Source organism: Peromyscus leucopus, chromosome 14 (genome assembly GCF_004664715.2).
Source record: "Peromyscus leucopus breed LL Stock chromosome 14, UCI_PerLeu_2.1, whole genome shotgun sequence".
Classification (NCBI taxonomy): domain Eukaryota; kingdom Metazoa; phylum Chordata; class Mammalia; order Rodentia; family Cricetidae; genus Peromyscus; species Peromyscus leucopus.
This window is the reverse complement of record NC_051075.1, coordinates 459,370-482,500: the sequence shown is the minus strand read 5'-3', so window position 1 is coordinate 482,500 and position 23,131 is coordinate 459,370. Positions and strand designations below refer to the sequence as shown.

The window sequence follows — 23,131 nt, the reverse complement described above, 5'->3', positions numbered from 1 at the left end:
CCATTTTGAATTACATTTGGCTTTACCAAATTTAATGTGGACAGTTTGGCTGTAAGTTTTGATTGTAATTCTTGCAGGAATTCTGTTCATTTATTGTGTTATAGTACAGTTTTAAAGTTACATTTGCATTTCCTATTTTTAAGTATTTCCCTTTTTGTCTTAAGGTAAAATCGAATATCTTGTGTTACATATCTTTATGTACTTGAAAAAGTAAAGTTTTATATGAGTCAGTCCTGTGAAATAATATACATATTATTCATGGACAAGAATTCTTTTTTATTCCATAGATTATAAGATTTTTAAAGACCAGAAAGTTTTAGTTGTCGAGACCTAAGTCTAAATACAGTTTTTCATCGCAGTGTTGACTTCTTAACTAAGGATATCAGTTACCCATGTCTCTAAAAATGTTACAACATAAGTAATGCTATGTGTTCTATTAAGGGGTATAATTTTGTAGATTTCTTGAATACTTTTTATAAAAAATGTTATGCTTAAAGGAATAATTACCTGTTTAAAACCAACGCATAGATGACTTAGCAGGTAAAGAAAGACCTGCGAAGGACTGGAATTCAGCATCTGGGCTTCATATGGTAGGAAGGGAGTTGTCTTCTGACCTGCACACGTCCACTGTGGCTCCAACTGCACTCACAGGCACATGCCCATGTGCACACACACCAAAATTAAAACAATTTTCAAATACATATCAGATATCAGATTGAATATTGGATTTCTAATTTTATTATTTGTCTTTATTACTAAGTTTACTGAGTGGCCACTTTGCATGTTTAATTATTGGATACATATTTTGTTTTTTCTTCTTTATAATTAAAAAAATCTATTAAAATTTGTGTCAGAGGTTTCTTTCCTTGCATTTTTATTTTATTTATTGTATGTACATTTGTGTGAGTGTGTCAAATACCCTAAAACTGGAATTTCAGCAGTTACGAGCTGCTGTGTGGGTGCTAGGAATTGAATCCAGGTCCTCTAGAAGAACAGCTAGTACTCTTAACTGCTGAACCATCTCTCCAGCTCCTTCATGCATATTTTGTTTCTGTAAACTACTATGGAATTATATAGGAATTTTTATTGTTCAAAGTTCTAGAAAGTGATAAAGATTCTTTAACTTTTATCAACTTTTGAAAGGGTTCCATGTCTCAAAAAAGGGTAACCAAAATCATTGCTTTAAAGGTTTATCTTAAATGAAGAACATTAGCAGAGTTACACTTAGGTCAGTCTGGTATTTAAAATCATAACCAAGATCTTTAATTTATTGTTTGATGTTGATTTATCTTTATACTTGTAGAACACTTTTCAAGAAGAAAAGTAAAAGAAATTACAACTTCTTTTTTTCCATTCATATAGACAATGAGTTACAAGGCACTAATAGTTCTGGATCCTTGGGTGGTCTTGATGTTCGCAGAAGAATTCCTATAAAACTCATCTCCAAACAAGCCAACAAAGTTAAACCTGCACCTCGAACTCAAAGGAATATTAGCAGGATGCCTGCAAAGGCCCCACCAGGTGATGAAGGTAACTTGTTTAAACCAAGACGTTTAACAGTTGTGTTGTTTTATCTGAGTGCACCAATTAATCTATTTGATTTTATTTACTTAAACCTATTTTAAAGTTTTAACCTTACACATTCTTTATTTAAACTTTTTTTCTCCCTTTATAAGCCCCCTTACGACCTTTCCAAAGAATCTAATCAATATTGAAGAGAGCATTACATTAAAAGTAAAATTTGTTTGTACAGCCCTCTCCAAAGCTAATGTCTGTTAAGATTTTTTTTTTAAGTAAGATGGGTAGTGATGGCCTATGCCTTTAATCCCAGCACTTAGGAAGCAGAGACAGGCAGATCTCTGAGTTTGAGGTACACAGTGAGTTCCAGGAAAGCCAGGGCTACACAGAATCTTTGTCTAGAATAAACAAAAATAAAAAGGGGCTTGGGGAGTGGTGCATAGTTTAGTCAGGTGTGGTGACTCATGCTAGCAATCCCAGCATGGAAGAAGCTGAGGCAAGAGGATTGTAGTTTGATGCCAGACCCTGTCTCAAACAAATGAATAGTCTCAGGTGTTTTAACTTTTTTCTAGTTATTTGTTTGACTGTAACTGTTGTAGTATGAACATAAAAACGTAACTTGGGGAATGGCAAGATTAGTGAGTAAGGGCAATTGCCACATAAGCCTGATGACTTATGTCCATCCTTAGAACTAATATAAAAGAGGAAGGTGAGAAGTGATGTCCAGAAGTTGTTTTCTGACTTTCACTGGCACACTGTGCAAACCTATGCCCCCATATCATGTCCAAAACAAATAAAAAAAAATTTAAAGACTTAACTTGTACATTTTAGAATTTATCAGATCTTGCTAAATTACTCTTCAGAAAGGGTTTGTTGGTTTATACTCACAGACATCAATATTTCTTATTATTGACAAACATTTTTTTGAGGCAGGGCCTTTGTCCTTGAACTTGAGCAGTTTTACTGCCTCGGCCTTCTGAGTGCTGTTATCACAGGCAAGAGCCACTGTGCCCATGACAGAAACTTAAGTGTAAAGATGCCTTTTTGCAGTATTAGCCATTTCTTGTCTGAGTTCCGTCATCTGGTTTGATTGGTGCCTTTCTCTTAGCTTTTGAGTTCTTTGTAAAAGTGGCAATGTTAAATGTCTGTAGTTCATTTATCTTTTGAATTTTATATATAAAATATTACTGTAAACAACTTGAACATTCTAAGTAGTCAGTTGAATTTGCTCTTTCACTTTCCTGTCTTCTCATTTATTAGAAGTCAGCAAACTGGCCTATGAGTCAAATTTGATTCCTTTAAAAAAAAAAAAAAAGTAAAGTTACCATTCAGTTGAGTATTAATAGCCTATGGCTGCTTTTCCACTATCATGGCAAAATAGAGTTACTGTAGCAACAGTTTATTGACCCATGTTTTAGAATATTTATGGATTTTTTTTTTTTTAAATGAAGTCTTCTTTTTTAATTTTTATCCAAAACAGTTCACTAGCTCCCCAAATACTGGGTAATCTGTTTTTCCTTCCAGAATGGAAATCTTGCTGTTAGCATGCATTCAAGTTCTAGGAGGACTTGTCTTACTCCTAAATTCTGTTCTTTTCAGAACCAAACTGCTTTCATTGTACTTTATAACATATCTTTACTGTATACTAAAGTAGTAGAGTTGAATTTAAAATGTTATAAATTGCAGTAGTGAGTTGGGATATGTTCAGCTGAGCAAAGGCCGAGTACAGGAGTTGACGTGGCTGCTGCACTATTTGTAATCTAGGCTTCCCCACCCATGTTGGCCTTTTGTAAATTATTTTTTAACTACATACAATATACTCTTATGATCAAAGTGCAAAAAAAAAAAAAAAAAAAAAAAAAGGCCAAATTCCCCTTTCTACATTTCTTCTGTAGGCGGAGATTTTCGTTGGGACTGTTGGCTCCCAAATAACCACTCAGAGACTTATTATTAATTATAAACGCTCAGCCGATAGTTCAGGCTTATTATAACTAGCTCTTACAACTTAAATTAACCCATTTCTATTAACCTACGTGCCGTTCCGAGGCTCGTGGCTTTTACCTCCTGCATGTCCTGCTTCCTTTCTGCCTGGCTGGCGACTCCCTGACTCTGCCTTACTTCCCAGCAATCTCTCTGCCCCCACATCCTGCCTAGCTGTCAGCCAGTAGCTCTTTATTAACAGTGAGAGCAACACATATTTACTGTGTACAGAGATTGTTCCACAGCATTTTCCTCTAGGCATCTCACCCACATCCCAAAGCCATACAGCCCCTTTTATAGGGAACTACTATTGCTCTCATAAAAGAGCAAACTGAAAAGACAATTTTTGAATTTAAAAATACTCTCTTTTTCTAAAATTGATCAAAATGGAGTTTCAGATACAGGTATGATAACTGTAAATACATGCTTAATGATAAGAGAACAGCTTGTTCCACTCTGAAAAGTAGTCATGTGTGCTACGTTTCCTTAGACTGCTGACCTCAATAGTTTCTGGGTTTGACATGTTGATTTTCCTTAGCTTGAATTTTAATGACCCCAGTTTTATGAAGTTTAAATGTGTCATATGAGAGCTTAGGGGCACTCATTTATCACTGATAAGAACTTCATGACTTTGAACTATATAGTTTTGTTGGGATTAATTAAAAAGTGTAGTGCAGCTGGGTAATGGTGGTACATGCCTTTAATCCCAGCACTCTGGAAGCAGAGGCAGGTGGATCTCTGTGAGTTCCAGGACAGCCAGGGCTACACAGGGAAATCTTGTCTTGGAAGTAAAAATAGTGCTATGTCAGCTTTAAAAACTGGCTTGACTTTCTGTGTGTGGATCTGTGTGTACACACTAGTAGCTGTGCACAAAATATGTGTGCTTTGGCCACTCTGTTTACCAGTTCTAGAGTCAAAAAGAGTCACGAGAACCTTGGCACCTTAGAGAGATATTTTTATCTTTTTTGTTTTTGTTTGTTTGTTTTATGAGACAGGATTTCTCTGTATAACCATGGCTGGCCTGGAACTTGTTCTGTAGACCAGGCCAGCCTCGAATTCAGAGATGTACCTGCCTCTGCCTCCCAAGTGCTAGGATTAAAGGTGTGTGCCACCACTGCCCAGTGGTATTTTTGTCTTCTTAGCTTTACTTAGATAATTGGATGGTACTGGACTTCCCATTAGACTGTTCATTGGTTTATGTTATTTTGCTTGAGAGGCTTGCCATCAACTTTTTAATTAGACTAGAGATATTCAGACCATTTGATCTTCCTAGTGTCCTGTTACATGATATATATGCTCCAAAGGAACGGATACTGGTATTTTACTCCTGCGGGTTGGGTTGTTGACTAGGGAGAGGCTTTAGCTAAAAGGATCAAGTGTATTCATCTGTTATTTCTGAAACCATTCTCACTTTGAGCTGGAGGTCATAAAAAAGCTGCAGAATCCATTATGTCCTTTGGCAATCAAATCAGTCTCTTGTAGCCTGATACCACTTTTGTAGGTGGTTTAGAATAGATGATGATACTATCTTTAAAATTTGTGCAGTAAACATGATGGTGGTAATTGGTGAGGTTTTATAATAGAGACAGTGTCGGGAGTTGATTAGAGCATTGAATAAGAGACTCTTACAAGTCTGTTCTTGGCCCTGCCACTAAGCTAATATGGTGGTTTCCATATCCAGTGTATATTGTCCTCTGTAAAATACTAGAGATGGACTAGATTATCACCAGGATCAACTGGCATTTTAAACTAGTTTTGATTTTTATGTTCTTAGATCATCAGAAACATTTTTCAGTAAATAGGTCTATTTTCTCATGTAAATATACTTTAAAAATGAAATTTGAAGTTGGAAAAATGTAACGTAATTTTTTTCTCTCAGAAGGATTTGATTACAATGAAGAACAGCGGTATGACTGTAAGGGAGGCGAACTCTTTGGAAATCAGCGAAGATTTCCAGGACACCTTTTTTGGGATTTTAAGGTATAACTAAAAATGAAAAATTAAGCATTAAGTACTAGTATGAATTTTTAGTGTGTCTGTAACTTTTAGCACACATAAGGCCACTTGCTTGTTTCTACATCTCCAAAAATAATTTAAGGTAATTTTCAGTAAACCAAGTAAAATCAACAGCCACTATTTAAGAAGGAAAATAAGCAGAGTTACACTAAGCAGCTTTTATTTCTGTTTGTAGTAACAACTGTTATAAAATTCTAACCATTTCACTGTGTGAATTGATGAATTACAATTTTCAGAATTGCTTTAAGAGGAAATTTTAATTATCATTTCAACAGATAAACATCTTAGGTGAAAAGGATGATACGCCAGTTCATTTCTGTGACAAATGTGGATTGCCTATTAAAGTCTATGGAAGAATGGTAAGTACAAATAAAGTATAGCTTACTATTTTTTATAACTAATTTTAAAACATAATATGTACAAAAAGGCTAAGAGAAGTTTTATAACACAGTGAATTTAATGTAGTTATTCTTTACTTTTTTTTGGATAGTTTCAGGAGAAACACTGTAAGATAAAATACAATTAGTGTTCTTTCTCAGGAGCTTTTAACTTGCAGGGACTCTAGTCAACATCGATAGGTTCACATATCTGTCTGAAAATAGAAGCAGGTGCCAGGCAAGAGGAGTAATCCTAGCACTCTGAAGGTTGAGGCAGAAGGATCATAAGATCAAGGCCTGCCTCAGATACATCAGAGTTTAAGGCCAACCTGAGGTACACGTGAAATCCTATCTCTAGAAGTACAGAGTAAAGCATTAACAGATACGCACATATTTACTTATTGGGAAAAGAGCTAAAGTTTTTAAAACATTTTCAAAAAACTTGTGATTAAGCCAGGCATTGGTACACATCTTTAATCCCAGCACCCAGGAGGCAGAGGCAGGCAGATCTGTAGCTGGAGAGTTTCTCTCCAGCTCCTGCCAAGCCCCACCAGTCCCGGAGCCCACTTATAAAATAAACACACCGACTCTTACATTATTTAAACTGCTTGACCATTAGCTCAGTCCTACCATTGTCTAGCTCTTACTCTTATACTAAGCCCATTTTTGTTAATCTATATGTCGCCATGTGCTCCCTGGACCCCCCCCCCCCCCTTCCTGTCCTTTTCCTTTCTCCTCTTTGCTAGTCCTGCCTATACTTCCTGCCTGGCTACTGGCCAATCAGTGTTTTATTTATCAAACAATCATCCATGTCACAGACCTCTGAGTTTGAGGCTAGCCTGGTCTACAGAGTGAGTTCCAGGACAGCCATGGCTACAGGGAGAAACTTTGCCAAAAAAAAATCTAAATTAATTGTTAACTGCTACTGGTATATAATCATAAGTCCTCATTTAAATATTTCCTGTGTGCCTTCTATCTGTAAATGATGGTACTATTATTGAAATATTCTAAGTTGTTCTAGGATGCCTAACTATGGTATTTTCATCTACAGATTCCATGCAAGCATGTCTTTTGCTATGACTGTGCTATTTTACATGAAAAAAAAGGAGATAAGATGTGCCCAGGGTAAGATATGGTTGTCTTTAAATTACCTAATAGTAGTGGTGGTTTAAAGGTTATGGAGTGATGGAAATAGACAAGGATGCAGATGTGCGGGCTGAGTTGGTTTTAGCCTTCTCTGCAAGATGGAGCTCACCATTGTTTGTTATTCAGAGTAGCTAAAATGATGAAATCTCTTTGGCACCATAGGAATGGTGTTGGAAACTAGAACCATTGTTTTTGTTTGTTTGAATGGGACACGGAAGCAAGTATAGTGTGGTTGGTGATTGAGAACAGTCTCTTTCCAAAATCAGAATTAACATTTTTTAAAATTGATAATTGTATGTGAGTAATGTGTGGAGGTATAAGCATGTGTAAGGGTCAGAAGGCAACTTTGTGGAATCAGTTCCCTGCTTCCAACTTTACATATGTTCTGGGGATAGAACTTGGATTAGCAGGCTTTCTTAGCAAGCACTCTACCTGCTGAGCTATCTCACTGGCCCCAGGATTAGAATGCTTGAGTTCAAGTCCCTGTGTTGCTATTTATTAGCTATATGATGTAAGCTGGGTTTTATGTCTATAAGCTCCCTGGTTGGGTTATTTTTAAGATTAAAAGAGGATGAATGGATAGATAGATGGAACAGTAGAATCTGGCATATAATAAACACTATGCCTATATAAGTTCTTACTATATACAAAACAAATATGTCTTGAATGATGTGACATGATAGACTTGAAGTTGGGCAGCACAATGTCTGTTTGGGGATGGCTCTAGAAAGTGGAATTTATATTAATTTAGAACCTCTGATAAGGAAGCCTTGAGAAAAATGGAGTGAAACTTCCTTGGGTTAACTTGCAGCATCCCAGTTTTTCTCTAAACCCATACTTGAAAGTACCCCAAGCAGTAGTAATTGCTAATGAAGGTATAAGGAAAGATTTCCCCATTATGGTGTAGGAAATGGATGTTGCTAGGATATAAAGGGATGCTTTGTTATGACCCAATGACAACTGATTTTCTTGGCATATTTCATTGGATTTTTAAAGTTACAGATTATAAAATATATGCTGTGTTAAAAGGAATGGTTCTATAGAATTCTAATTCTAATTGGAAGTGTGTATTATAGCCTTTGTTGGTTGTTTTCTCTAATGCCTACTTCCCAACCCAGTGTATATTCATTTTAAAATTATGTAGCAAATATGCTTGAAAATGTGATGAAACATTACATGTAGTGAACATTAAAAGATTTTCTCTTTTACATAGATGTTCTAATATTAATATTTAAAAGCAAAATTTAGTTTTTAAGTAACTAAATGTGTCCCAGTATGCACCTCACCTATGTAATCCTTAGCTGTTTAGAGAGAAACCTGTTCAGACCCAGTTCAGGAAATAAAGTTAGCAACCAGAATTAGTATAAATAGTATATACTACTGCTTTTAAACATCATCCAAAAGACAAGAAGACTTCAACCTATTTAACATGGAGATGTTTCTGAGTGTATAGTGAATTAGATGGCGGAAAAGCAAGGAATACACACAGTGGCCACAAATGAGTGGCACACTAGCATCAAGAGCACTAGCCCTACAGTGAGGGTGGGCAAAGAGATAACTGAACTTTGAATTCCGTAGTTGTGAGTGACAGATCCCTTACCATTCTTGAATACAGATCATAGTATAGTTAGAAAATTAATGAGTTCTAAGTTTGGGAAAATAGGTCTTTAAGTCATTCTCTTTGGTGGTACAATTCAGAGTTTTGAGGTAAAAAATATTCTCAGGTTGGTAGAAATGCAAATGATAATGTGTGAGGCAAATAGGGAAGATTAAAGGTTCACAGTAATTAAATATTTTTTTAACTTTTGCAAATGTGTAACATTTTTAAAGTAAGCAAAACGTTTAAAATAAATGTGCTCTTTTGTATCTGTTTTTAGTTAATCAACTTTTTCCCCTTTCTGTTCAGCTGTAGTGATCCTGTGCAGCGGATTGAGCAGTGTACACGAGGCTCTCTCTTCATGTGTAGCATTGTTCAAGGTTGCAAGAGAACATATCTGTCTCAGAGAGACTTACAAGCTCATATCAACCATCGCCATATGAGAGCTGGAAAGCCAGTTACCCGTGCTTCACTTGAGAATGTTCATCCTCCTATTGCCCCACCACCAGCTGAAATCCCTGATCGTTTCATAATGCCACCAGACAAGCATCATCTGAGCCATATTCCTCCAAAGCAGCACATCATGATGCCACCACCTCCTTTGCAGCATGTGCCACATGAGCACTATAATCAGCCACATGAGGATATTCGTGCTCCTCCAGCAGAATTGTCTATGGCTCCACCTCCACCTCGTTCAGTCAGTCAGGAAACCTTTCGTATTTCAACAAGAAAACACAGCAATTTAATAACTGTCCCTATTCAGGATGACTCAAGTTCAGGTGCTAGAGAACCACCACCTCCTGCCCCAGCACCTGCTCACCATCATCCTGAATATCAGGGCCAACCAGTGGTATCGCACCCTCATCATATTATGCCTCCACAGCAACATTATGCACCTCCCCCACCTCCTCCACCACCAATAAGCCATCCAATGCCACATCCTCCCCAGGCTGCAGGTACTCCTCACTTGGTATATAGCCAAGCTCCACCTCCACCAATGACCTCTGCTCCACCACCAATAACCCCTCCCCCTGGACATATTATTGCCCAGATGCCACCTTATATGAATCATCCTCCTCCAGGACCCCCCCCACCTCAGCATGGTGGTCCACCTGTAACTGCACCCCCTCCTCACCATTACAATCCTAACTCTTTACCCCAGTTTACTGAAGATCAAGGAACTCTGAGCCCTCCATTTACACAACCAGGAGGAATGAGTCCTGGTATATGGCCTGCACCAAGAGGGCCGCCACCACCTCCACGAATGCAGGGCCCGCCTTCTCAAACCCCACTACCTGGACCACATCATCCAGATCAAACAAGATACAGACCATATTACCAGTGATAATAGTGCTTTGAACTGAAGATATGACAAGGAAAAAGATTAAATTAGTCAATCTTTTAATTTAGCTTTGACTGTGGGGGAAGGAAAAATACCTCTTTTGAAATGGCTATAAAACACAGTCTTATCCCTTAAAATGGTTTTAAATCTTGACCTTAGGATTGCTTTCAAATACTATACTGTAGTGCAAATAAGTGGCTCAGGGGAGCACAATATGTATCTTAGCAACTGTTACTTTGGTGTGGTAAATTGACCCAGAAATGACCATTTGTATAAAATTTAAAAATTTTTCACTGTTCCATTTTCAAAAATACTGCTTTTATTAAACCCAATGTTTAGTTTTTCTTGTGATGCATTTTGTTAACCTATATAAAAGGATTAAATTTCAAGATGGTTGTAAAAATGCTGTTTTTATGTGAATTTAAGTACAACCACATAATTTTTTTTTTTTTAAACCGTGTTTTACCACTAATTTTCCAAAGTTAAAGTCCTAAAAGTAAAAATCTACTAGAATTGTTACCAGGTAGACTGTTACAAGATAGGGAATTACTTCACATTTTAGGTACTGAAATTTCAAGGTGTAGTAATTATGTACTTGGATTCATTTTTGTCTTTGGACTGCCTCAGGAGTGCCAGAATACATCAGAATTCCTGTAATGGTGTAGTTTAACATGCCCTGGGGCATTCTAATCATTTGGAAAATGACTGGCTTTACAGGCTCTAAGCTGTGGATGAGATAACTGTCCTCATTGATGCTTTTTTCCTGAGTGGTTAGAATCACATGATCCATCACACTCTTAAATTATATCACTTTATAGGATTGCTGGAATGGTGTTATTTGGATGAGATGTGTTCTATGTTCACTGTCTTAACCTACATATTTAGGGCTGACTAGGCTTTATTTAAATCTGCATTTCTTCATAGTAGTTTGATTCTGTGTTTTAGTGTGTTCTTGTTTATGGGGTTATAAACTGTAACTTGAGTGCTGTGGAGGAATTTGACTGATGTATTAGCAAAGGGTGTTTCTTATAAAACCACAACCTACTCAGGTTTCATTGCTGTGGTGAGTTTTTCCTCTAAGTTGAAATTTTAAAACTTATTATTTTTTCCTCCTCCTCCTCCTTTTGTAAAGCATTCTAACATTGTAGCACAGACTCAATAGTGAGGACAACCAGATAATTTTGAATTGGACAGAAGAAAAGTAATAATTAGATTGTGAGTTTCAGTGCCATGTAAGGTGCCTTTGGAGTCAGTGTTTGCATTATAGGGGCTTGTTAGAGTCCACTGAAGATAACCACTCAGTTTATACAGCTTTCCTATGTATAAGTCAGCATTCTTAGGATATTATTATATATCCTTTGAATTGACTAAACCCTTATGAAGCTTTTCTTTCCTCCTTAAAATGGTGCATAATATAAACATGGTGTGTAGTATGCAGATATCATTTATTAGATAGTGTGTAGTATATAAATTTAGAACATTGGTTTTTGACAAAGTACAGATTGGTAATTCACCCTTTTATTCTGTCAGGTACAGGAACATTCTCATGTTGGACGATCAGATCCAAAATCATTTCTGAACTTAGCACAGAAGTAAATAATATAAATGGCCATTTCAGCCTTGGCTGGCCAAAAATAACTAATGCAGCTTTTATTAAGCAAGTGATTTTTTTTCCCCCACGTATAGCAGTGAGACTCTGGTTTGCTCATGCACTATTTCTACTGAGAAATTTTTGTTATTATAAGCATGGGAGTGAAATAGTGTGACATGGTGGTGAGTGTTTCTATTATATTACTGTAGGTACTTGGATTGGTGCAAACTTGATTCCTTTTCATATCCCTGTTTAGGAGCTATTTAAATATTAACTGTTACAATCCAAATAACTCTTTGTTTCATGTAATTAGAAAATAGCCAGATTCATGTAAGAGCTTCTTAACTGTTTATGAGAAGCTCTTGTATTGAGATTTACTGAGGTTGGATGTGGTAAGAAACCACCTAGCCTGTATTTTGGACCAAAAAAAATCAATATCATGAAAAAAACCCACATTATGAGAATTCTTGTAGGTTTAATTGACAATTTTAGTTATGTTAATAAGTGTTATACTGGGAGGCAGGTCAGATGAGTGACTTGTAATAGACAGAATTTTAAGTGTTGGACTTGAATTCATCAGCTGATTGTTTGAATGAGGGTGGGTGGGTAGACAATTAACAGGATTAAAAGTTGTGAATCCCAGTGCATTTCAGGGAAGCCTTTGAAGCTATCTATGACGGACATAAGTCTAAATGTATGTATGTTTCATTAATTGCTCTTAAGACTACTGAGGTGGCAGTTCAATTCTTAAAAACAATAAAATGGAAGCATAAAGACTGTTTTGCTGAGATGAGTTTTTAACCTAATGGTGACATGTTTGGGAGATTGCAGAACTTTCCCCAGCTCCACAGTAAAATTAGATTCATTTTTTAAATGCTTATAACCAAAGTTGGCTGGTGTATTTCTTTGCCATATTCGTTCAGAGTTTGTGAGTACTTTCAATATTTGGAGAAAGATCTATTTCTGAGACTGTAAAGAGCTGTTCTCCTTTTCCCTATAAGAGCTGCTTGCTCAAAATTGTGTAAATACTAGTCAGATATAATAGAAATATAAATAGAAAAGATTGGAGTGTTTTTATAATTTTTAAGTAGTAGCTGTTGACTGTGTGAGGCACACAGAACTGCTTAAAGAGTGTCATACAGGTTTTAGAAAAAGACCTACATTTCTGTTTCAGATAAATTAACATCAAAGTATGTGATAATTATAAGTACCTAAAACAAACGTTTCTCAGATTGGCCATCAAATTATCAGATTGATATTAAAGAAGTTTAACACAGTCATATTCAAATGTACTCTATTCTGATTGAAATTAATTTATTTTTATTCATTGGTTTATGATGTTAAAGTCTGACCTAGGAACCAAGCAGAATTTGCTTATTAGAATAGTTGTACAATATAATAAAGCAATGCTGGCTATAGTAAGCTTAGAGAGGAGTGCTAGATAAACTAGGCAACTATTCTGAAGTACCCCTAATAAAAACTGACTTGGTTTTTTAAAACTCCTTCAGTTTTCCATCATTGAAGAGAGCACTTGATGGAGAATGCGAAACGTACATAGTAATTCTCAAGTTTCACTGTCTCATACTCTTAATTTTCAGGCATCAAAATGACAGGATTGCAACAAACAGGTCACGGTTGAGTTCTCACACATGGGCAGAACCTTCATTTTGGAGAAGTAAAGTCAAGGTCTCACCTCCCTCCCACGGTGGTCAGCTCCCCTGATGAGTAGTTAACTTGGATCTGCATCTAGTTTTAGTTACAAATATAACAAGTAAATAGGCTCCATGACCTAGTAAACATTTTAAGCCCTGCTAAATGTATTTCATAAGCTGTATTCACTAATTTTATACTGAGCTATTGTGGGATATATAGGTTCATTTATTGAAATACTCACTGTACAGTATTAAGCACTTGGGATGCAGAGTCTTTAGAGACTGCCAATCATAAGTACAAGTTATGTACCATGTTAGACAGGTTTGTCAGAATCCTGTGAGGAAACCAGTTAGTATAATTGGGTAGTTTGTAGCTTTAGTGGGAATGGCATTGAAAAGATGGCATTTGAGCCAACGTGAAAGTCATGTTGAATAGGAGCAGAGCTTTACAAATAGTAATAGATGAGTAGAAAGGTGAGGTCAAAGGCAGAATTGGCTCAGGTAGAACACTTAGCTAGCATTCACACACCCATAGGTTTGGCCCCCAAGACTTGACAAAGAAATTCAAGACAAAGTTATTAGCAATAAGATGACAAGAGAAGCTTTTGTGACATCCCAAATAAAGGAGTAGGATGACCTGGCTCTTTGTAAAAGGATTGATTATTCTGGCTGTATGTTAAGGAAAGACCAGTGAGGCAAAGATGGAAGCAGAAACCAGTCAGTGTTTTAGTTATTCTAGAGATGATGGTGGTAGCTTTGCAGGTATTAACTGGGTAACTTGACTCTTTATGTGTGTGTATGCACAGAAAGCAAACATCTATAGTGTTAGATGTGGATACATAAAGAATTTACAAAGTAGATGTGGTCACTGCTATTTAGCAGCTTACATTTTAATTCAAAAGATTTTGTGTTTTCAAGATATAGTGGTCAGAAAAAGAATTTCCCCCTTAAAAATGAATTACCAGGGCTGGAGAGATCACTCAGTTAAAGATCACTGGCTGTTCTTCCAGAGGACTCAGGTTTGATTCCACAACTCCAGTCCCAAAGGATCTGATGCCTTCTGGCACAGATGTACATGCAGCCCAAACACCCATACATAAAAAATATTTTTAAAAATGAATTACTACTAGGCGGGGCGGGATAAAAAATGAATTACTAGATTATAAACACAAAAATCATAATGTAAAATTATAAAAATAATAAAATTCATAATAGCTTTATAGATTGTGTTTAATTGTACAATGTTAAGTTAGTAACTTCGGAATAAATAGCATGTACTATTTCTGAGTTAAGACCTGCCTGTAATCAGTTTTTAGACATTTTAATTTCTTTTGGGAGTTAATGTTTCCTAAAAACTGTACAGTGAAAACTGCACAGAACAGTCTGACAACTATGTCACCTGCCCTCTTTGAATCCTGTTTTAGTTTGCTTTCTAAAATGTGAAGCTGAGCTGGGGTGAGGGAAGGTAGCACACTCATTCCTGTAGTCCCAGCGTTGGAGATTTAAGAGAATCAGGAGATGAAGGTCATCCTCAGCCACATAGTTCCAGGCTAGCCTAGGATGCAAGAGTTCTCGTCTCAAAAAACTGGAGGTAAACAAACATTAGAACTAGGGTGTATTGCAGCAGCAGTGTGTGTAAGGCTCTGAACTCAGCCCTGGCCCCAAGAATCTTTACTATGTAAGGGCTACTTTGAGAATTAAAGGATTGTGTGTTGTATAGGTTCTAGTCAGGATTCCTGACAGATTTTGCTTTGTTTTTTTTCCTTTGGAGCTTGAAGAATAGAGTCATTCACAGAGGAGAAAAGATGAAAAATTGGATCTTCAGGGCAGTTTCAACAGAAATACATGGAGATGCTAAAAAACCAAACCAAACCAACAAACAAACAAACAACTCGGGAATTCTCCCTTTCTCTGTTCATGCATTGTAGAGTCAGGCTCCCGTTCAAAACATTTGTAAGTGCTGTGAAACTCCTTAGACAACAACACTTATCAAGGCTAAATGATAAGATCATTTTGGCAGGTATTATCTCCAGCTAATTTCTTACTTTGAGTAATGTATCTGTCCCTGGCTCTTTAGTTTCCTTTTCAATGTTGCTCTGCTTTCTCAAAGTTTTATTTTTATCTCTACCAGCACACTATCTTATCCTCTCTTTCTCTCTCTCTGATCATGGGTTGGATTTCTGTACTAGTTTCAGTATTGGCTATGAAGCAGACAAGTGGAGACAGAGGTCCACAAATTCCCATTCCTCAAAACATCGCTGCCATAGAAGAGGAAAGAAACAATTGAGAATGAATTCAGTGAGCCTGTTAAGATGTTAAGGTTAGCCATGGATTTGGAGAGTCGTGTCTGCTCTCTGATTTTCTTAGCAAGAATGTAGGGAGTGCCATTGCCTGGAATAAAACAACCACAATATGAATTTGAATCTTTTTCCCAATTCCACTTTTCCTGGGAAGGAAAAAGGAAGGAAAAGCTCTTATCCTGAGAGTCACAGAGGTGTGTGTGTGTGTGTGTGTGTGTGTGTGTGTGTGTGTGTGTGTGTGTGTGTGTGTATCCGTCCTAAAACTGCATGTGTGTGTGTGTCCCCATCCTAAAACTGCACAAGTTCTGTGTGTGTGTGTGTGTCCCCATCCTAAAACTGCACAAGTTCTATTAGGTGATCATGACTCAAAAAACTTAAAAGAACACTGGAAAGTGTTATTTCTCTTGTTTTTAGGTAAGGTCACTATTTAAATAACTTCATTCTGCCTTTCTGAACTTTGATTAAAGTCTAATAGTCAAGCCTTTCTGGGCAGTATCAGGTAAGGATGAAAGCATACTTTGACAATAAGTGTTTAGAAGCCAGTCTAAAACCAGAGGACCAGCTTCCCCATTCACAGAGTAGTTTGGTGTTTAATTGAGGGCACTGAGCTGTGGGTGGTGCTTCTGTTTTAATTTCCAAGTATCACATGAGTAAGTGCATGTTTGCCACAAGAACAAGGCCAGTGAGCAACTCAAGGGTGCTGAATCTCACTCTTCAGCAAAAAGCTCAACAACTCCTCCTGCCCTGTGAGTTACAAACAAAACATGCCTTTTCCTAACGGCTTCTCCCCCAGTGAAACAGGAAGCAATGACTATCTGCTCACATCTCTGTACTCTTCCCTTCTCGCTTTGTCATTTTATAGCCCCCATTATCTCCTATGGTTTTCATTCCAGGAAGGGAAGTAAGGAATCGCTTTTAAAGCCCTTATATAATACTTTTATATTAGCAGTAGGAGGACTGTATCTGTATCTAGATAGGTCAGAGCCTTAAAAACTGGAGTGATAATAAAAATCTGGTCAAAACAGTCCTATGACAAAGTTCTGCTGACAGATTCTCATAGCAGTGTTGCCACAGCATTCAAGAAGGATCCACAGCAAGCATGCTTCAGAAAACCAACAAACTTAGTAAAATAGCACACACCTGTACAGCTTAATTGTTTAAAATAGAGATATATTAGCATGACCTGTATAAATTAGCGTCAAAGCGGTGGTGTGAATACACCATAAAACATTGTGCATGAAGATAATGACTTGGATAGGAATCTGTCAATGCTACAAAAATAACATATAAACAAAATAATTTTCTACCTTTGATAAGTCTACAAGGCAGAAAATTAGGAATATGTACATAATTTCATAGTGGATATGTGAAAAATATACCATGCTAGAACAATCTCGTTCCAAAGTTTGAAACATAATTCTGTCAAATAAAAATATTCATACAATGTATGAATGTAGCAATAACTTTCTAGGTATAAAGTTGTTAATATGACAGATGAGAATCCTTCTGAATTGTATCTTGATTAGAATTTCGTTTCAACTGGCACCTGGAAGAAAACAAAGTTTTTGTTTTAAATGATTTGTTAAGTTCCCTTTTCAGCAATTCTTTCTTAGGATCTGGAACTTAACAGTTACCAGTATTTTTTAAATCTTTTAAAATAGTTTATTTATTTTTTGTATATGTGTGTTTTGCCTGAATGTATGTATATGAATTATGTGTATGCCTGATGCCTGCAGAAGCCAGAAGAGAACTTTGGATCCTCTGGGACCTGAGTTACAGATGGTTGTGAGCTGCCATGTCAGTGTTGGGAATCGAACCCCATTCCTCTACAAGAGCTGCCCGTGTTCTTACTGAGCCATCTCTTCAGCTTAAAAAAAAAAAAAAAAAAAAAAAAAAGAATCTTTAATGGCCTTCCGTTGCTGCTGGATTAGTATGGATCCGTGCATTGACATGCTTACTTTGTGTAGGTTTCAACGATCTATTTGTAGCTTAAGCATTAACAATACAATATTTTACAACTATATATGTCCTTATATTTGTTCTGAGTCACCCAAGCTCCAAGGAGCCTTGGATACCAGTCAGGCATCTTGTTTTGTTTTTAAATTCTTTTTACATTTATTTATTTATTTGATGAGGAGAGAGGCATGCCGTAGTGTGCCTGTGGAGGTCAGAGGACAAGTTGAAAGAGTCATCCTGTGGGTTCTGAGAATTGAACTTAGGTCAGCAGGCTTGACAGCAAGTGCTGTTACACACAGAGCTCTCCCTCTGCCTCACATTCTGATTGTACCCCACAGCTGGTGGACTATCCACAACTGTTGTTTTATTCTCCTCTAAGCAAACCCAGGAGCTGGTATTAAACTTTTATTTTTTTCAGTGTGGGAAGCCAAGGAATATATCATGGTGCTGGCTCCATTCTGATTTAAGTATGATTTTTAGACTTTGTCCCTTAGTACTTAGTGACAGTTCTGAAGCCAAACTGGATGTGTATGTGTCTGAATCCATGCTAGGAGGCAGAGTCATGCTTGCTCTGTTCTTCCAGGTCTCTCTAACGAACACCCTTCCACTTCACCTTTGCTATTTGCTATCACTCCTTGGTCCAGGGTTATCTGACCCTATACCTTGATTTGTGTCTAATCTGCATTCTTGTTTGCTGTTCTTAGGAAACACCACTGACCACCTCCTGTACTTGATGACCATCATTAGAGTCTTCTTTAGAGAACTCAGTCAGTCTTTACCTGAAGTACAGAAGTGGTGTACTACAGCAAGGCTGCACACAGTACTTGTCATCACTTCTTAGGGTAAGTTTTGTTGCTGCCATTCAGTGTGTAACTTTACACAAATTAAATTCTCTGAGTCTGTTTACTAACACTCTCATCTGAAATAGAGGATATCTTCTTTGTATGTTGTTCTAAAGATTTAATAACCTACCGTGTCCTGGGCCTACAATAGAAATCACTTTCTCTTTACTACAGACATTGCCTTAAAGGACTGAATATATTAGAAATGAATGTTCTAGAATGAATTGGAACTATCCAGTTAAATAATGGGCAACTCATTCTAGTAAGAAAGGAAAGGAACTTAGCTTTCATGTTGAACTAACCACTGTCCTAGGGACTTCCATGTATCTGTATGTCTGAGGGTGCCTACTATTTCCAAGATCTGATGGACAAAGGGAGCAATGGCTCTCCTGTCTTACAGGTTATCAGAAGGTTAGAATAAGGCCAGGTTTAAGAATTCTATTTCAGCTTTGGAAACTGAAAGAGATGTGCTCAAGGTAACATTAACTTGTCATTTTCCTCTTCCTTCCTTCCTTTCTTTTTTTCTTTTCCTCCCTCCCTCTCTTTCTTCTCATCTGAGTGTATGTTTCATCAGACGTCCACATGAAGTAGGCAGCATTGCTTCAGTTTCTAAGAATGAGGTACAGAGGCTTGAGTAGGTACTGGATTTTCTACAGATGATGGAAGAAACCCTAATACTTAAAATTGCGTGCGTGTGTGTGTGTGTGTGTGTGTGTGTGTGTGTGTGTGTGTACCCGTGCATATGCAAAACATTGTGTGCATGTGAGGTCCGGTCAATGAAAGTTGGTTGTTTCCTTCCATCATGAGGAGCTTTGGGTTGTAAGGTTTGGCCAAACCCCTTTACCTGATGAGCTTTTTCACAGGCCCATCTAAACATATATACATACATGTGTATATATGTGTGCATATGTGTCTATGTATTTGCTGTGAAGTTTGGATGAAGATAAATCTGTTGAAGAATCATACCTGACATTCTCGATTACGTAATCCTCCATTTGTATTTATGGTAAAGTCAAATTTCATTTCTTTCTCCTGAGAAAAAGAGTGGAAATAGGGGTCAGGGATCAATATTGGAATTTAGAGGAAACACTTGAGTATAGGTGATTGGCTATAACTGTGAATGTTATCAAATCACCTGTACCTGGCTGGAATTAAACTTTGAAGTGCTGTAGTCCTTCTTCATCAAAATATGCAAAACAGCATCATGGATTGTTAAGAAAAAGATTGAGTCTGTAACTTCGTCATCAAAAAATTCACACCGAGCAAGTTTGTCAATGAAATCATCTGAAGGAAAAGAAGACACCATATTGCTTAGAAAGAGACTTGTTTCCCCATGAAACTGCTAATTTAAAAATTCATTTAAAAGTGTGCATTCCTTGCAGGTGTCTTTACATATTTCAGTACAAAAACTATAACATTCAGTAGTGTGCTGTCAAAGTGTGTTTAGCTTCTCCGGATATACCCACACTGTTAAATAATGTCTAAACATTAATCATTAAAACATTTTTGATTACCAAAAAAAAGTGTGCATTCCATTGACCCACAGCAGTGTAACTTGTGTATCTTTCACAAATTCAATGCCATTGTGTGGAAGGGACGAGAAAATAGTTCAGCGAGAAAACCTCAAGGGGTTTCTGAAAAAAATGATTGTACTCTTATTTAGGCAGGGGCTTACTGAATTAGTTTTCTTACTTAATGATTGCAATAAGTGTGACTATTATTAAAAAACTGCATTCTCTCTAATTAGAAAACCTGTGTGTGATGTGCTGAGTTTAGACTGTCAGATTGATTATCTACCAGTGACTGAACTGTAGCCCATTTTCTCAGGTTGCTGGGCTTTATGAAACATCTTCCTTAGCTTCTCACATTACTTTTCCCATTTTCTTTGAGAAATCCCACACTGGTAGGAACTAGCCCACATTTGTTTGCACAGATCACTCAAGAAAATATGAACTTACATCTATTATGTGCAAAGATCTATCTAAGCAATAAAAAGGTAAATTAGACTTGATCCTCGCCCACAAAGAACATTTATACATAACTGTACTACTGACAGGAAAAGTGAAACAGCGGGGGCAAGGAATAGTTCAGTTTCCCCCTTTTTTATTTTCTTAATTTTAATACAACAAGTAGCGCACAGTGGATCCTCACATTGTTTTGGTAAATTAATGAAAGTATGGGATGTGTACTATGAAATTTCTGACAGCAGGTGAAGGCTGTTTCCTCCAGGTGAGCATCGTGGAAAACTGTACAGAGCCACAGCATGTCACAGTGCTTAGGATTTAGAGAGAGGTAGAGAAAAAGAAAGAAAATGGATAAATGGTGGTGTGGACATTCATAGGAAGCTTTCAATAGACAGGGACCCAGAAAGAGCAAGGAGAATGGGAGGAAGGTGATGTCAGACTGAAAAGAATATCAGGTGGTATAGGCAGATGGTACAACCAATGGTAGAGAGGGAATAAAGTCCCCCAGTAAATTAACAGGTTACTTGGATCAATGGAGTATTTTCAATTATAATCAACTCTTGAAACTAGAATATGTCTTTAGTTTATGGAGGTGGGAGCCAGGAAGGTGTCAGTTTCTGTGAACTGTTTTTCACCTCTCCCTAAAATGCTATTTGCTGAAGTGCTGTCAAGATTGACTCCCATACTTCACTCATATGTCACATTCCTGGCTTTATTTGATTATGATATGGATTTCCCATGAAATTGAGCTCCATGTCCTCACCCAAAACAGTGTCTGACATGTGGTAGGTACTCAGTGAGTCTTCATCAGATTAAATGCCATTTCCTAAGAACTAGGCAAGAGACAGGGACTATGAAGATAAACAAGACCAGTACTGCCTCTAGAGGAGACAAGTGAGGACCCTGACAGAACCGTAGAACAACATGGTGTATGTGAACCATGCAGCTGCAGGCTGAAGCCCCAGTGCTCTGCCTGACGAAGTTTTTGGTTACTGCTGGGAAAAACATTGAAAGAATTGTTTAATCTGATTATTTAATGAGAGGATGGATAAACACACTGGCTAGGTCTTCCTGATGGCTGACGTAAGAGTGGATAAGTGTTTGGAGTAAGGCTATGCAACCAGGGACAGACTAATTTAAGAACTATCTCTAAGATCTGGTGGCACATGGACTGTCAAGAGAAGGGGAGAGAGAGGAATTAAAGGTGGTACTGGGGACCTACACAGGGAAGCAGGGTGCAGCATTACTACTATGAAGATTGGAAAGGGCAGGAAGAGAGAGAGGTCATATATACTAAACATGTGTATCAGTTGGCTGGGAGACATCCAGCCAATCTATACGTGGGTCTCAGCTATGATTTGGGCTGAAGATACAGTTTAGGGATCCATTAACACATGAATACATTTGACATGAGTATGGAGGAGATTGGCTAGAAAGAGTTCATGAAATCACAGGGGTAGGTTTTAAGATTGTATTGTGGGGAAAGCCGAATGCTAGGCCTGAGAGAGTAGCTATACAGGAAACTGTGTTGCTATGAGAAAGGAGGGAGACATTAAAAGAATGGGCTTAGAAGCCAAGTAGGGAGAGTTTTAAGGCCTCAGAACATGTCTTTAGTCTTGATAAATTGGTCATCACCCTTGGATACCTTTGGTAATAATGGCCTTACCAGCAAAGGCAAGCCAAAGCCAGGTTGTTATGGCTGAAGAATGTAAGGGAGAGAGGAGACAGCAATATTTCCAGCAAGTTCAGAGTGAAAAGTAGTTCACACACTCACTCATTTGCTATACCTATGAAATTAGAACCCAAATCATAAAATTCATTTAATCACACATTAACAGCAAATATAAGCTGTGATTTCCATGGGGATTTTTATTGGCTCAACTGGAAATTCAGTTTGCTTGTGATCACATGACATAACTGTTCTTTAGATGGCCTGTCTAGATTAGCTGGGAGCCTGATGTGACTGAACATTAAATATAGTTAGAAGACCCTGGGCTGGGTCTATCATATGAGGCTCTGGTTCCATCTCCAGCACTCACAGAAAAGGAAATATTGCTACACCTTTAACCAGGCACAATGATACATGCTGTAATACCAGAACTTGGGAGAATGAGGCCAACCTGAACTACATAGCAAGATATTGTCTTAAAATAATAAACAAGCTCTCTGCTCTCTCTCTGCTCCACTCCCCCCCCACCATCTTTCTCTCTTTCCAGGTCTGGCCCTCCTCTTTCCTCTCCCCCTTTTCCCTCCTAATAAAGCTCTGAAAACTAAAACTAATAATAATAATAATAAACAAACAAATACATAAATAAATGAACTTACCATCTGCTCCCACAATATATACATCTACCTTGATCCTAATAAATTCTTGCAAAATCTGTTAAAACAGAAGGTATATCTATTTTAGGGAAGAGTTTCCACTTGTCACAAATACAAACTGTTATAGTACCTTACAAGTGATTATTTTCAGAACCATTTATGTTTTGGAAATAGACAATAAGGACACAGTAAAGTTAAAAACAAGCCTGCACGATAAAACTAAACAAAATCCTGAAGGGAGAAGCCCTCCTCAGTAAGACATTAAACATTTTTAAGAAAAAAGATAAGAAAATGTTCTGTCTCAAACTCACAAGAGTGTCTTTGATTGATTCAATTTCAACATAGGATGTTTTGTGGAAATGACTAGAACTTTCCCATTTTCTTCTTCCCCACTTTGGCTTTTCAAGACAGGGTTTCTCTGTGTAGCCCTGGCTGTGCTGGAACTCACTTGGTAGACCAGGCTGGCCTTCAACTCACAAAGATTCTCCTTCCTCTGCCTTCTGAGTGTTGGGACTAAAGGCATGCCCC

At 37.4% G+C, this 23,131-nt stretch overlaps 2 protein-coding genes across 6 annotated transcripts in view; one reads left to right on the top strand and one right to left on the bottom strand.

Moving 5' to 3' along the window:
* Window positions 1-12,348, top strand: part of Cbll1 (Cbl proto-oncogene like 1) — a 16,559-nt gene extending 4,211 nt beyond the window's left edge. Inside the window, exons 2-6 of one of the 5 annotated variants that reach the window (XM_037210485.1) lie at window positions 1,363-1,530; window positions 5,378-5,478; window positions 5,790-5,873; window positions 6,943-7,016; window positions 8,944-12,348. In XM_037210485.1, coding sequence (XP_037066380.1) covers window positions 1,500-1,530; window positions 5,378-5,478; window positions 5,790-5,873; window positions 6,943-7,016; window positions 8,944-9,979 — 1,326 coding nt within the window. In that variant the 5' untranslated portion in view covers window positions 1,363-1,499 and the 3' untranslated portion in view covers window positions 9,980-12,348. The remainder of the gene's footprint in view (window positions 1-1,362; window positions 1,531-5,377; window positions 5,479-5,789; window positions 5,874-6,942; window positions 7,017-8,943) is intronic. The other 4 variants (XM_037210484.1, XM_028891763.2, XM_028891762.2 and 1 more) reach the window with 4 other exon arrangements.
* Window positions 12,349-16,672: 4,324 nt separating this feature from the next.
* The window catches only part of Slc26a3 (solute carrier family 26 member 3), a 36,249-nt gene continuing 29,790 nt past the window's right edge, over window positions 16,673-23,131 (bottom strand). Inside the window, exons 18-21 of the mRNA XM_028891758.2 lie at window positions 22,607-22,661; window positions 19,459-19,601; window positions 19,284-19,349; window positions 16,673-17,065 (exon numbers count right to left, since the gene is read on the bottom strand). Of these exons, the coding sequence (XP_028747591.1) occupies window positions 17,042-17,065; window positions 19,284-19,349; window positions 19,459-19,601; window positions 22,607-22,661 (288 nt within the window). The 3' untranslated portion in view covers window positions 16,673-17,041. The remainder of the gene's footprint in view (window positions 17,066-19,283; window positions 19,350-19,458; window positions 19,602-22,606; window positions 22,662-23,131) is intronic.